At 37.0% G+C, this 15,886-nt stretch overlaps 1 protein-coding gene across 1 annotated transcript in view; it reads left to right on the top strand.

The window, feature by feature from the left end:
- Positions 1-15,886, top strand: part of LOC119524013 (ralBP1-associated Eps domain-containing protein 2-like) — a 61,647-nt gene that overhangs the window by 30,036 nt on the left and 15,725 nt on the right. Inside the window, exon 5 of the mRNA XM_037822698.1 lies at positions 3,910-4,015. Within this exon, the coding sequence (XP_037678626.1) occupies positions 3,910-4,015 (106 nt within the window). The remainder of the gene's footprint in view (positions 1-3,909; positions 4,016-15,886) is intronic.

Here is a 15,886-nt window from a genome sequence, read left to right as displayed (position 1 = left end):
TGAAATCACTTATTAGTTCTAGGAGACTTTTTGGAGATTCCTTGGGATTTTCTTTGTAAACTACCGTGTCATCTGCATATAGGAGCAGTTCCATTTCTTTATTTCCAATCTGTATCCCTTTTATTTCCTTTTCTTGCCTTATTTCCCTGGCTAGGACTTCCATTACTATGTTGAATAAAGGTGATGGGAGTAGACTGTCTTGTCTTGTTCCCAGTCTGAGGTAAAAGCATTGTCTATCACGATTAAGTATGATATTAGCTGTAGTCTTTTTGTAGATGTTCTTTATCAAGTAGAGGAAATTCACCTCTTCAAGGTTTTCTGAGAGTTTTTTTTAATCATGAATGGCTGTTGAGTTTTATCAGGTGCTTTTTCTGCATCTATTGATATAATCATGTAGTTGTTCTTCTTTAGCCTGTTAATGTGGTGGATGGTTTACACTCATAGAATTTTGAAGATTGAATCAATCTTATATCCCCAGAATAAACTTCTCTTGGTCATGTTGTATAATTCTTTTTATATGTTTCTGAATTCTATTTGCTAGTATTTTATTGAAGAGTTTTACTCTTTATTCATGAGGGATATTGGTGTCTAGTGTTCTTCCTGTCTGTCTGTACTGTCCTTGTCTGCTTTTGGTATTAGAGTAATTGGCCTCATAAAAAGTTGGGAAGTGTTCCCTCCTCTTCTGTTTTATGGATGACATTGTGTAGAATTGATACCAATTCTTCTTTAAAGGTTTGGCAGAATTCTCCAGTGAAACTGTCTGGGCTTGGAGATTTATTTTGGGGGAGTTTTTAAAATTATTAAATAAGTCAAATGATCTGTTTCCTATTTGGATACTTGTGATAGTTTGTGCTTTTCAAGGAATTGATCTAATTCAACCAAGTTTCAGATCTCGAAAACTCAAGAGGAGAAGGAAAGCCTTATTATATTTTCTACTACATTTGCTCTTTTTGTTGTTCTTCCTCATGTTCCAAGAGTCCTTCTTTTTATCATTTACTTTCTGTTTCAAGAAATTCCCATAGCTATGTTTTTTAGGGTGTGTCTACCAGCAACATAGTCTCATAGTTTTCCTTCATCTGAGAACGTCTTCATTTGTTCTTTCTTCCTGAAAGGTATTTTCACTAGATATAGAATTCTGGGCTGACAGTTCCTTTGCATTTGAAAAATATTATGCCCACTTCCTTCTGGCTTCTGTGGTTTCATTAGAAATCTTCTCATCTGTATTGTTTTTCCCTTATAGGAAGGTGTCGTTTTTCTCTCACTGCTTTCAAGACTTTTTTCTTTGTCTTTAGTTTTCAGAAATTTGACTCTGATGTGACTTTGCATCGATTTCTTTGGTTTTAGTCTGTTGGAGTTTCACCCAGCTTCTTGAATCTGTAGATTTGTACTTTTGTCAAATTTGGTAATTTTTTAGCTGTTAGTTTTTCAAATACTTTTTCAGCCCTCCCTCTTCTCTCCTTCTGGGACTTCATGAGACAAATGTTAAACCTTTTGTTATAATCCTATAGGCCCCTGAGGGTCTTTTCAGTTATTTTTTTGTTTTTTCTCCATTCTTCAGTTTGGGTAATTTCTATCTTAAGGTTCACTTGTTCTTTCCTCTGTTTTCTCCATTCTACTGTTAGGCACATCCATTGAGATTTTTATTTTGGTTATTGTGTTTTTCAGTTCCACAATTTCCATTGGGTTCTTCTTTATCATTTCTATTTCTTTACGGAGTCTTTTTATTTTTTTCATTAGTTTTAAGTGTGTTCATAATCATCTGTTGCAGCATTTTTATAATGGCTGCATTAAAATCATAGCTAACTCTCAACATCTGTGTCATTTAGATGTTGGCATCTGTTGTTTGTCTTTTCTTATTCAATTTGAGATTTCTTGATTCTTCCTGTGATGAATGGTTTTTTATTCTCTCTTGGACATTTTGGGTATTATTTTATCAGACTCTGGATCTTATTTAAAATATTCTATTTTAGCAGACCTCCTGTGGCACCATACCATGGAGGAGGGAGGGGAGCTGTCTGTTTCCTGCCTGGTAGGGGGTGCGGGAAACAGAAGTTAGGTTCCCTACTTGACCTCTTTTGACACCCTTGGTGATGGAGGGTGTGCCATTACTGCCAGGCAGAGGTGGGAGTTCAGGCTCCTTACTAGGCCTCAGCTGACATCACCGTGGCTGGGAAGGGAGAGGTGTTTTGCTCCTGCTCCTCATGTGGCCTCCACTGACACCATAGTGAAAGCAAGGGGTCTTGTTACTGCTGGAAGGTGGTAAAAGTCCTGGCTTCCCGCTCGACCTTCTCTGACATCGCCTCAGTGGGAAGTGGAAGCCTCTTTGCAGCTGTGCAGTGGTGGAAATCTAGGCTTTCCCCTCGGCCTTTACTGATAGGGATGGAGTCAGGACTGTAGGGTTTTTTGTTTGTTTTGTCATGTTTGGTTGGAGTTGGGTCGTTACCGTGCAAAGGTTTTCTGTCTTATTAGGCTGCCCTTTTTCTGGTCCCATAGCTAGAGAGAATAGGCTTTTCTTGGGGCTTTTGTGTGTGTGTGTGGGGGGGGGGTGTCTGTCTTTTTTGACATTTCTGGATTGCCGGTTTCTCCAGCATCCAGTCTGGGATATATGAAGCAAAAAGAAAACCGAGGAACTCCCCACCATGTCTTTCTTGGTTACCAAGTTACCTAGCCAGTTTGCCTTCTTTCTCTCCAACTTTCAGTCTTCTTATGTTTCCTTTATATATTATGTCGGAGTTTTTAGCTGAACTGAGTGGGAGGAATAGAGAGAAGTGTGTCTACTCCATCTTGTTCTGGAACTGGAAGTCCAATCTGTATTTTTTAAAAAGATTTTGAAGTCCCTTTCCTGGTTCTATATGGATGAAGAAATCAATCTTTAACTTTTGACTTGCTGGAGGCAGGGTTATGCTTTCTCTATGTTAGTTGAGTGCCTAGCACAGCTTGAATTCCCAGGGAACATGAATCACATCTCTCCAGTGGCCACTGTCCATTGCAGTTCAGTTTTTGTTCCCGCCTGGAACCCATCTCCCAGGGATTGCAAGTATGGCTGTTTTTTTTAGGGGGAAACTAATCTGGGGGCCTAAATTGCCATTTTGCTCAGAGAATTCAATATTTCTTGCCATGAGATAACAAGTTGTAGGTCATACCTATGGTGACCATGTTGATTTATCATCCTAATTGTGGACAGTTTTGAGAAGGAACGAGTGTGCTAATAATAATTACAGTAGGGCAAACAGTGTAAAAAGAGACTGTAATGGGCAAACTGGGACACGTGGTCACGTTAGTTATACATGTTCTGTGAATTTACTATTGACTTAATTCAGGAACACCTGTATTAAAAATTCTAGGTTTTTCTCAGGTGCCACAGATGTGTCTGGATACACACACATGTGCGCATGCACACATGCCCTCGGGCATTCATGCCTAATAATGAAGAAATATGGAGAGTTAGGCAGGCTGGCTGAGTTAATGTAGGATTTTTGCTGAAGGGAATGCTCTTCTATTCTTTTCCTTCATATTTGTCCACAGGGGCCCACCTGCAGGTCTTTTAAATGCCAATAATGCTCACACAAAAAGTAAATTCTAGTTAATAGTATAATTTGTCAGGAAGAAATATTTATTAAAATGTCTTGGAATAAATGGAATGCAAACTGTTTGAAAAGGCCCAATTGGTAGCTTTTCTTTGGATTTTAAAGTGGCCATGAGTTCAGGTGTAAATAATTCATCCCGACAAATTTGTTTCATACCGTACATGCCTGCCTGCCTCTCTGTGAATATATGATTTTATTTTTGGAGCCCTGTGATGTTAGCTTCTTTTGTGGTTTAGCATCTCTCATAAATTAGAGAGTTCTGTGCTTCAAGAGTCCAGAACTCCAAGTCCTTCCTCACTAAAATGTTTGTACTTTTCTGTAGACAGTCTTCCAAACAGAAGAAGGCTATTCAGACTGCTGTCCTCAAAAACAAAGAGGCTAATGCTGTGCTGGCCAGGTTCAACAGTGAACTCCAGCAGCAACTCAAGGTAAGGAAGCCTTTCCAAATGTGAATTACCAGGCTTTCCACCCAGCTTTGTTGTGTTGTTCTGTTTTGTTTTGATCATTGAATGAGAGTCTGGTTCCATTCCTGTTGGTAAGACCTGCCTCTTTGATCTCAGACCCCTTTTGGAAGGCAGGGGATTACTGTGTTTAAGAACCATGGGTTGGTTCTTGTATGTTTAGAGGAAGACTAGCAACTTTAATATGTAGGCTGTCTGCATTAAAAGGACATGTTACAAAGGCTGTTTGAAGCGTTCGTTGTTGCCCAAAGCTTCTGGATCAGCTCTTAATTGTTTAGATGCTCTCTGAATGATGCTGTACTTACTACAGTGGAAGGGGATACCCCAGGACAATCAGAAGCCAACCCCTCCCCTGGTACCTTGGAAACGGTTCCATCTCACCTTTTCAAAGACATCAGCCCTGTCTTTATCACCTCTTTCTACACCCTCCCCCCCACACACACACCTACACATTCCAGTATCATCCATTCCCCTTGCTTCTCAATCCCTCTTCAACAGCTGCTTCATTCCCCTGGTCCCCTCCACAGCAGAGCTTCGCAGAAGTTGTTTTCATTCACTGTCTCCAATTTCTCGCCAGCGGGTTTCTCTTCTCTCCTCTCCAGCGTGGCTTCGTTCCCCTCCGCTCACAACACTCTTATGGCCAAATCCAATGGAGAATAGTCTGTTTTCATATTACTCAAATTTTTAGAAGAATTCTACACAATTGACCACTTCCTGCTCTCCAGTAACTTTTCTAACTGGCCTTTGAGACCCCATACTTCTCTGGTTTTCCTTCTATTTCACTGATGCTTCCTGCTCTGCATTCTCTTGTTCTGTTTCTTCCTTGCCTGACCTCTCTTTTATATTCCTCCCTTTGCCCCCTAGTATTTTTATTATTAAAATTTCAAACATATAGGAAAGTTGAAAGAATCATATAGTGAATACTTGTATATCCACCCCATCAGTTCTACCATTAACCTGATATGTATGGTACTGTACTTGATTTATCACACATTTGTCCATTGAGTCCTCCCTCTATCTATCCATCAGTCCCTCTTATCTTTTAACACATTTTATAGTAAATAACACACATTTGTATGCTTCCCTTAAATATTTCAGCATGCATATCCTTAACTAGACTTCAATATTTTTATAGGTTTTTCTTGTAATGTAAAGTTTATCTGCAGTGAATGCACAAATCTTAAATGTGTATTTGCTGTTTTTAACAAATGCATATCCTTATGGAACCCAAATCCCTGTCAAGATATAGAATATTACATTACCCCCAGGAGACTTCTTCCTGATCATTCTCAGTCAATTCCTACCCCACCCAACCAGAAGCAACCAATTATTCTGAATTTTTGATAACCACAGTTTTGCCTGTTCTGTAGTTTTATGTAAATGACATTCTACAATATGCAATTTTATGTAAGATTTCTTTTGCTTAGTGTTATGTTTTTTGAGATTCGTTTATAGTATTGCATGCATTGGTAGTTCATTCCTTTTTTGTGACTGAGTAGTATTCCTTTGAGTTGCCACAATTGGGATAGACACCTGGGCTAGTTCCGGTTTTTGGCTGTTGTGAATAAAGCTGCATTTTAAACAAGTCTTTGAGTGGCAATATGTTCTCATTTCTCTTGTGTAAATACCCAGATGATAATTAGTAGGTAATGAGGTAAGTGTGTGTGGGTAGTTTTATTAGAAACTGCCAGACCTTTTCCCAAAGTGTTTGTAGCATTTTGCACTTCTTCCACTAATTTAAGAGAGCCACATCCTCGCCAATATTTGATGTTACCTTTATTTGTAATTTTAGCCAGTCATGTGATGTAGTTTTTATTTTGTATCTCCTTGATGGCTAATTATGTTGAGCACATTTTTATTCTTTATTGACCTCTCATATATCTTCTTTTATGAAGTGTCTTTTCAAAATTTTTAGCCATTTTAAAATTAAAATCCCCCCCCCCCTTTTTTGGTGTCATCTGGTATGTAAATGTTTCTTACATGTCTTTAATACCAGTCCTTTGTCAGATATATGTTTCATGACTGTTTTCTTCCTGTGTTTGTTTTGCCTATTCATTTTTCTTAAGTGTATCTTTTCATGAGCAGAAGTTTTGCATTTTAATTTTGATGCTAAATATCTTTTTTTTCTTTTATGGTTATCACCTTCTCCCTATCTAAGGAAACCTTGCCTATCTCCAAATCATGAGGATATTCTCCTATGTTCTCATCTAAAAGTTTTATTGTTTTAATCTTTACAATTAGGTCTATGATCCGTCTTGAATTCATTTTTGTGTACAGTGTGAGATTAGGGTTAAGGTTCATTTCCTTTCCAAATTGTATCTAGTTATTCCAGTACCATTTGTTGAAAAGACTTTCCTTTTCCCCTTGAATATACTTTGATGCCTTTCTCTAATGACCATATAAGTGTAGGTTTATTTCTGGATTCTTACTCTGTTCCATTAATCCATTTGTTGATCCTTATGCCAGTACTACACAGTCTTGATTACTATTGCTTTATAGGAAGTCTTAAAATCAGGTAGTATACATTTTTTAACCCTGTTCTTTCTCAAGATTTCTTTGGATATTCTAGGCCATTTTTATTTCCATATACATTTTAGAATTGGCTAGAATTATGATTGTATTTGCATTGAATTTATAGCCCAATTTTGGGAGAATTGGCATCTAAACAATTTTGTATCCGCCAATCCATGAACAGATTATCTCTCTTCAAATATTTAGGTCTTCTGTAATTTCTCTCAGCAGTTCTGATTTTTGAGTGTACAAGTCTTACACATCTTTTGTAAATTTATTCCTTAGTATTTTTTGTGACACTATTATAAATTAAATTGTTTTAAATTTTCATTTTCTAATTGTTTACTACAAGTATATATAAATATACTTGATTTATGTATTAAATTCATATCCTGTGACCTTGCTAAAATCACTTACTAGTTTAGTTGTTGTTTTGCAGACTCCTTAGGTTTTTCTACATAAGCAGTCATGCCATCAGTGAAGAGTTTCTTTTTCGGTCTTTAAATTCATTTTTTTCTTTCCTGATTTCAAAGGCTAGGACCTCCAATACAATACCAGAGAAGTTTTTTATTTATCTGTTTATGCTTTTATTCGAATTACACATGTACATAGTTTAAGTTGCAAGTAGTTCTATAAGATTTTTCTTCAAACAGTTCTACAAGCTTCCACCCCACCCCTGCACTCATTTTCCACAGCCCACAAGCAATCCATGTTCAACTCTTATAGCCAAGCCTTTTTGCATTATCTCTTCATCTCTAAGCGAACGGCCTGTGTCACTGCTCTGCAGTGTACAACTGAGTCATATGGTGTCCCATGATTGCCTTTCATTTATTGTTTTCCCTGGAGTAAAACATTGTCCTGCCTTCTCCTTTACCCTTTACTTAGTTTGCTTTTTACTTATCACCAATTGAACCCCAGACTATGTCAACATTCCTTCTCAAAATGTTCAGCTACATCATTTATTCTACCAATTTTCATATTCTTGAAGAAGTTTCTCTCAGAGCCCTCTGACCTGATCCAATCTATACCTGCTGCCTCTCACACCTGGGGCCACAAGTGCCATCTTGGGGTCTTTCTTCACCACCACCCTAGGAATTTCCTTCTCCTTTCTCCTGTGTTGTATTTCTTATTTCTTGTATTCCATGATTTCTTCTTTCTTGGTTTACTTCCTCAATTTGGTGGAATACATCCTCATATAGAATTCTGAGGAAACAGATTCATGGAGATGGTAAATTGTTTTGAAACTTATATGTTTGAAAATAACATTACTCTACCCTCATACTTAATTGATAGTGTGAGTGAGTGAAGAATTCTGGGTTGGAAATGATTTTCCTTCAGAATTGAGAAGGCATCATTTTCTACCTTCCAGGATTGCTGTTGAAAAGTAAAAAAAAAAAAAATGGAATTCTGATTCAGGTGAGATGGAATTAAAAAAACACATCCCTCTATCTCTCATTATCTTAACTATAAAACTTAGAGAGGATTCATGGACACCTATTTGAGAACTCTGAAAGGTAAATATAAACAGGCAGATCTTGGAAGAAACCCAGAATTTGAAGTACTGCCAAAAGAGTGATGAGTTTAACATTTTTTTCCTCCATTATCCTGGCTTGAAGTCAGTACACTACGAAAGTGAGCACTGTGTGGCAGACAGAATGAAATCCAGGAGAAACCTTCTAATCCTGACTTGAGCATAAAAGGGAGCTCTTAATTCTCAGAGAAAGTAGGGGGAATTCCCCTTAAGGGATTTTTTTTTAATACTCTTTTTAAAAATTTACCCCATTCTCCTCTGCTCCAGGCTCTGGGCAGCCTGGCAGTGGCAGAGATGGTTGTGGCTAAAGCAGTGGCTGCTGGGAATGGGAGCCTGCAGGAGTCAAAACCCCAAGGAAGGGGAACTTACTTCTCAGTGAATCTGCAACACCAAGAAAGCAGAATCAGAGTCCGTAGCTTCCCTCTGTGTCTGTACTCCTGCCACTTGATCCCAGACACAATGCAACTTGAAAAGGGTGTAGTTTCTGCACAGAGGATCTAAAAGAGGACCATAGGTAACTAGAAAGTACTGGAAGATAACAGAGAAGGAGGAGCTTAGATAAGTGACCCCATAAAGCTGTGTTAAGTGTCCAAGTGTACGTCTCACCTGCATAAATTGTGAATCTGATCCTAATTAGCCAACCAAGACTTGGAGACATATGCTAATGGGTACAACTTTGGCTAGGACCCAGAGCAACCATTAAGTGATGTACATGTAGGACAGAGCCAAATAGTATGGCTTGTGCTTTCTAGAACAGAACTGAAACAAATGTTAGAATAAAAAGGACTCAGTAAAGAAATAGAACTTATAAAGAAGAACCACATTTAAATTTTAGGCCTGAAAAATGTGATAATTAAAATTTAAAGATTTGCTAGATGGACTCAATAGCAGAATAGAGATGACAGAGGAAAGAGTCAATATCCAACCTGAACAACAGAGAAAAAAAGATGGAAATAATGAACAGAGCTTCAAGGAGCTGGGGGACAATGATACAAGGGATAAGATTCCCGTCAGTGTGATTCCAGAAGGAGAAGAGAAAGAGTGTGGGGCTGAAAAAATATTTAAAGAAATAAAGGCCGGAAACTTCCCAAGTTAGCCAGAAACCTAAATTTACAGATTCAAGAAGCATGGTGAACCTCACTGAGGATAAATACGAAGAAATCCATACCCAGATATGTGGTCAAATTGCTTGGAAACTGAAGACAAAGGAAAAAATCTTGAAAACAGCCAGATAAAAACTTATAGGAGAACAGTTTGAATGACAACATATTTCTCATCACAAACCATGGAAGCCAGAAGTAATTGGTACAATATTTTTCAAGTGCTGAAAGAAAACAACTGTCAAACCAAAATTCTGTATCTGGTAGAAATACCCTTCAGTAATGAAGGTGAGATAAAACCATTCTCAGATGAAGTAAAGCTTCCAGAATTCACAACCAACAGATGTGCTTTAGAAGAAGTGCTATAAGAAGTACTTCAAACAAAAGGGTAATAATACCAGTATGAAACTTGGAATTTTGTAAATGAAGGAAAAGCAACACAAATGACGAAAGTCTGGGTAAATAATGGTAGACTGTTCTCCTTTTGAGTTCTGTAAAACATGTTTTAGAGTTGAAAGCAAAAAAATAATACAACTTTGTATGACAGGACTCTCAATGTATGTAGATGTAATGCATAAGATGATTTAAGTGTAAAGAGAAGATGGAAGTGCAGTTATTTGATAGTAAGGTTTCTGAATGCTTATTGAAGTAGTAAAATACTGAGTTTGATATAGACTGCAGTAAGTTAAGTTTGTATTTAGTATGTGCTAGAACATACACTTAAAAATTTGTACATAGATGAACCTTGAAGAAATCATGTTGAGTGAACTACACTAGACACAAAAGACAAATACAGTTATCCCTTCCACATCATGGGGGTTAGAGGCATGGTGCCCTTGTGATCTGGAAAATCCACATAATTTTTTTTCAGGGTTTCAAGAAACTGCCTAGCTGCCTCTTGATCAATAGACGCTGCCTCTCCCATTACTTTCATATTGCATAGGCTAAACCTTTTTTTAAAAAATGTTCAAACCAGCCTTTGCTGGCCTGAAAATCTGTAGGGGTAGACCCTTCCCTTCATTTTCCCTTAGGGAATATAAGGATTTAGCCTTTTCTCTTATGATGCCAGAGTCTACCATAATGCCTTTTTTATAACAATACTGCACATTTCTGACCTTTGTGTGTTGTCTGTAGGCCTTCATGTGTCATCTGTGGCTTCTGCAAAACTCCCCCCAAATTCCCATGTAATTTCTTATGCCAACCTTCAATATATCAAAACCGCGATGGGGATGGTCATGATGTGAAAGGGATCACGGTATTGTATGATCTCACTTATATTAACTACCTAGAAGAAGCAAATTCAGAAACAGAAATTCTATTACAGGTAACCAGAGGCCAAGGGGTGGTGGGACATGGGGAATTATTGCTTAATTTGTGCAGAGTTTCTGTTTGAGGTGATGAAAAAGTTTGGGTAATAGATGTTGGTGATGGTAGCACAGATTGTGAATGTAATTAATAACACAGGATTGTAGACTTGAAGTGGTTAAAATGAGAAATACTGAGTTGTGTATGTTACTACAATTAAAAAGTTAAAAGTTTTATTCAAAGATATACAGTCAAAATTTTAAATAACCCCAAAGAGGGAGAGAATAATATAAAGAGGAACAAAATAGAGAGTGAACAAATGGAAAGTAAATAATAAAAAGTAGACCTAAATGTAAATATATCAATAAATACATTGACTCTATATGATCTAAACACATCAATTAAAAGAGATTGTCAGAGTGGATAAAAACAAAACAAAATATGATTCAACTATATGCTGAAGACACTTATTTCAAATATAATGATATAGGTAGGCTGAAAATAAAAGGATGGAAAAAATATGCCCTGCAAACTCTGACCAAAAGAAAGACAAAGGGGCTATATTAACATAAAACTAAAATAGACTTAATTAGCAAAGTAAGTTACCAAGGATAGAGGTGGGGGGTGGATTGTGTGTTGTTAAAAGGTTCAATTCTCCAAGAAGACATAGCAATCCTAAATATGTAAGCAACTAAGAACTTATCTTCAAAATCCACAAAGCAAAAATGACAGACATGAAAGGAGAAAATGATAATTCCACTATTACAATTAGACTTACACTCTTCCTTCAGCAATAGATACAGCTACTAGATAGAATGTCAGCAAAAATACAGAAGAAATGAACAATGGCACCAACCAGTTGGATTTAATCTACATTTATAGAATACTCCATCCAGCAGCAGTAGAATACACATTCTTCTTGAGTGTACATGAAGCATTTACCAGATAGACCTTATCTTGAATCATAAAAACCAATCTTAACAAATTAAAAAGAGTTAAAACCACATAGAGTATGTTTGTTCCCTGACCATAATGGAATTAAACTAGAACTCAGGATCAGAAGGACAAGAAAAACTTAAATTACTTGAAAACTAAACATCACACTTCTAAACAGTTGATGGGGAAATCAGAAATTATTTTGAACCAAACCAAAGTGAAAATACAACATATCAAAATCTGTGGGATGCAGCTCAGCTAAAAGCAGTGCTTAGAAGAAAATGTATAGCATTAAATGCTTATGTTAGAAGAGGAGAAAGGCTTCAAATTGATGATAATCTAAGCTCCCAACTCAAGGAACTAGAAAACGAAGAGTGAAATAAACCCAAAACAAGCAGAGGAAAGTAAATAATACAGACAGGAGCAGAAATCAATGAAATTGAAGCAGAAAAACAATAGAGAAACGTCAATGAAACAAAAGGCTGGTTCTTTGAGAAGATCAGTAAAATCAATAAACCTTACAAGAATAACAAAGAAAAAGAGAGAGATGAAACAATCACCAATATCAGATCACTGCAGACCCTGCAGGCATTGAAAAGATAATAAAGGAATACTACCAAAAATCTTTGAACATAAATTCTACAGTTAGATGAAATGAACAAACACTTTGAAAAACTCAGTCTTCCAAAAGCCACCCAAGAAGAAAAAGATAACTGGGGATGCTTATATCTATTTTAAAAATTGAATTTGTAATTTTAAAAACTCTCAAGAAAGAAATCTCTGGGCTGAGATAGTTTCACGGGTGAATTTTACAGAACTTTTAAAGAAGAAATAGCATCAATTCTACACAAACTCTTCCACAAAATAGAAGAGGAGGGAACATCTTCCAATGAATTCATCGAGGCCAGTATTACCCTCATAGGAAACTAGACAAAGACAGTACAAAAAAAAAAAAAAAGAAAGAAAGAAAATGACAGACCAGTATAGATGCAAAAATCATCAACAAATTACTAACAAATTGAAGCCAGCAGTATATGAAGCCAGACGTGTACACCATGTCTATATGAGATTTATCCCAGGACTGCAATTCTTGGCTAATACTAAAAAATTAATTGATATAATCTACCATATTAACAATCTAAGAAGTAAAACCACATGATTATATCAATAGATGCACAAAAAGTTTTTGACAGAGTACAACATCCATTCATGATGAAAACTCTCATCAAAGTAGAAATAGAGAGGAACTTCCTCAAACTGATCAATGGCATCTACAGAAAACTACAGGTAACATCATACTTACTGGTTAATGTCAGACTCTTTCACCTCTAAGATTGGAAAGAAGACAAGGATGTCCGCTATCAACCCTCCCATTCAAAATAGTACTGGCAGTCCTATCAAGTACAATAAGACAAGAAAAGGAAATAAAAGATTAGAAGGGAAGCAATAAAACTCCTCATTTTGCAGAATTTATAGTTCATCTGTGTAGAACATCTCAAGGAATATATATATTAAGGCAAAAACTCTTAGAGCTAATATGTAAGTATATTAAGATAGCTGGTTAACTAAGGTTGTTTATTAAGGTTACAAAGTCAGCAGACACAAATCAATGATATTCCTATATCCAAGCAATGAACAATTGGTGACCAAAGTTAAAAAAAAAAAAAAAAACAACTATAATTTCCGGTAGTTCCCCCTGACAATGAAACACAGATATAAATCTGTCACATGCACAGGATCTGTATGTTGAAAACTACAAAGTGCTGCTAAAAGAAATAAAAAAAGATGTTAATAAATGGAAAGACATAACTCTGTTCATGGATTGCAAGACTCAATGTAGGAAAGTTGCCATTTTTCTGCAGAGTGATCTATAGATTCGTCACAGTACCAACCAAGATCTCAGCAGGACTTTTTGTGGGTATAGACAAGCTGATCCTAAAATTTGAAGAAGGGGAAAGGAATGAGAATAGTGAGAACAAATTTGGCAAAAAAAAGAGAACAAAATTGGAGGAATCACTATACAGTAGTCAAGAGAGTGTGGTATTGGTGGAGGGGTTGATGCATAGAAGAATGGAATAGGTTAGAGTCCTAAAACAGGTCACATGAATATAGCTATTTGATTTTTGACAGAGGTGCAAAACCATTTCAGTGAAAAAGGATAGTCTTTTCAACAAATGTGTTATAATAATTGGTCATCTATATGTTAAGAAAAATGAACCTTGATCTAAACCTCATACCTCACACAAAGATTAACTCAAAATGGGCCATGGATATAATGGTATAAAATTTTAGAAGAACACATGGGAAAAATCTTCATGACCTGGGGTTAGGAAAAGAGTTCTTAGAAATGATACCAAAAGTACAGTCTATAACAGAAAAAAATCAATAAATTGGACTTTATCAAAATTAAAAATGTTTATTTTGCCAAAGAACACTGTCCATAGAATTAAGCAACAACCTACAGACTGGGAGAAAATATTTATAAACCAAGCCACATAGTTAACAAAGATCTTGTATCCATGTTATATAAGGAATCCTCGAAACTCCTTTATAAGAAAAGAAACAACCCAATTTTAAAAACGTTTAAATAGGGGACTTCTGGGAAAATGGAGGAATAGGGAGACAGCTGCAGAACCTACTTCTCTCCCCAAAGCAGCAAGTAGCCAGGCAAAAACTGTCCAAATCAACTGTTTGAGGGCTCCAGAGACCAGGGAGCTCTGTACAACATTCAGGAAAGTGTAGGACGAAGAGACTGAGAAGCCAGGGTCAGAGACTGTGAATAATTACATCTGTGGCTCCTTACGCCCATCCCTTGAGGGTAGCAGTGGCAGGTAGCCTGATCCTTGCCTGGGGGACTGCTGGTGGAATGGGACAGCCATGGGAATCCTCCGCCCCAAGTACAGAGCGGGACACAGCCCAGTACTCAGCCAGATATTGGCTGGTGGAGTTGGAATGCAATATCTTGCTGTCCCAGCCTGTTCCAGTCAGATGCCACCAGGCATCATTGTTTTGGCTACGTCAGAGACGGAACTGGCAAAGGGCCATTAACAGCCTGCCTTCTTAGGGCTGAGGGGAATAGGTAGCTGAAGATCACCATCTGCTGGGCAGGCTGGAAAGTGCAGCCTGGTGACCTGGAAGGTAAAAAAAAAAAAAAAAAGACTTTTTGGAGTCTTTCCTGACCCTCTCCCAGGACCCTTTGGATCTGGCTGCACCCATTGCACAAGTAGCTGTTTTCACTGGGAAATACTTTTAAACCAGCTGTCAAAGAAGAGCCTTAACACAAACTGAATCAACAACAAAATTCTAGACAAAAGAGAGAAACTGACTTTCAGAATAACCCATCAAGATCATCAGATGCCCAGATATCAGCAGAAAATCACAAGCCATACTAGAACTCAGGAACATAAAGCCCATCAAAGGAACAAATTAAAAGTCGAAGGAGTTGCAGAATTTGTAACCCCTAATTAAAGACGTTCAAACAATCTCCTAAATCAATTCAAGGAGATAGCTAAAGAGATAAAGGATATTAAGAAGACACTGGGTGAGTATAAAGAAGAGATCGAAAGATACAAAGAAAAGTAACAGATCTTATGGGAATAAAAGACACAATAGATGAAATTAAAATACACTAGAGGTGCACAACAGCAGATTTGAAGAGGCAGAAGAAAGGATCAGCGAACTACAAGACAGAGCATCCAAATTTGAACAGAGGAACAGATGGACAAAAGAATGGAAAATTTTGAGCATGGTGTCAGGGAATTGATTGACAACACGAAGCACACAAACATATGCATCGTGTGGCCCAGATGGAGAAGAGAAGAGAAAAGGGGCCAGAAAGAATATTTGAGGACATAATGGCGACACTTTCCAAACCCTTATAAAAGACATAAATGTGCAAATGCAAGATGCCCAACATACTCCAAACAGAATATACTCCAATAAACCCATTCCAAGATACATACTAATCAGACTATCAAATACCAAAGAAAAAGAGAGAATTCGGGAAGCAGCAAGAGAAAAGCAATTCACCACATACAAAGGAAGCCAAATAAGACTAAGTCCTGATTTCTTATTAGAAATCATGGAGGCAAGAAGACAGTGGTACCATATGTTTAAGATACTGAAAGAGAAAAATTGCCAGCCAAGAATTCTTTATTTGGCAAAGTTGTCCTTCAAGAATGAGGGAAAGTTTAAAATATTCACAGATAAACAGAAACAGTTTGTTAACAAGAGACCTGCCTTACAAGAAATACTAAAGGGAGTTTTGCTGGCTGAAAATAAAGGATAGGAGAGAAGGGCTTGGAGGAGAGTATAGAAATGAAGATCATCAGAAAGGGTAATTAAAAGGATAAAAAGAGAAAAAAATAAATATGGCAAATAAAAGTCTAAGGATAAAGTGGTTGAAGTAAGTATTGCCTTTACAGTAATAACATTAAATGTTAATGGATTAAACTC

Source organism: Choloepus didactylus, chromosome Y (genome assembly GCF_015220235.1).
Source record: "Choloepus didactylus isolate mChoDid1 chromosome Y, mChoDid1.pri, whole genome shotgun sequence".
Taxonomy (NCBI): domain Eukaryota; kingdom Metazoa; phylum Chordata; class Mammalia; order Pilosa; family Megalonychidae; genus Choloepus; species Choloepus didactylus.
This window is presented reverse-complemented; position numbering and strand designations above follow the sequence as displayed.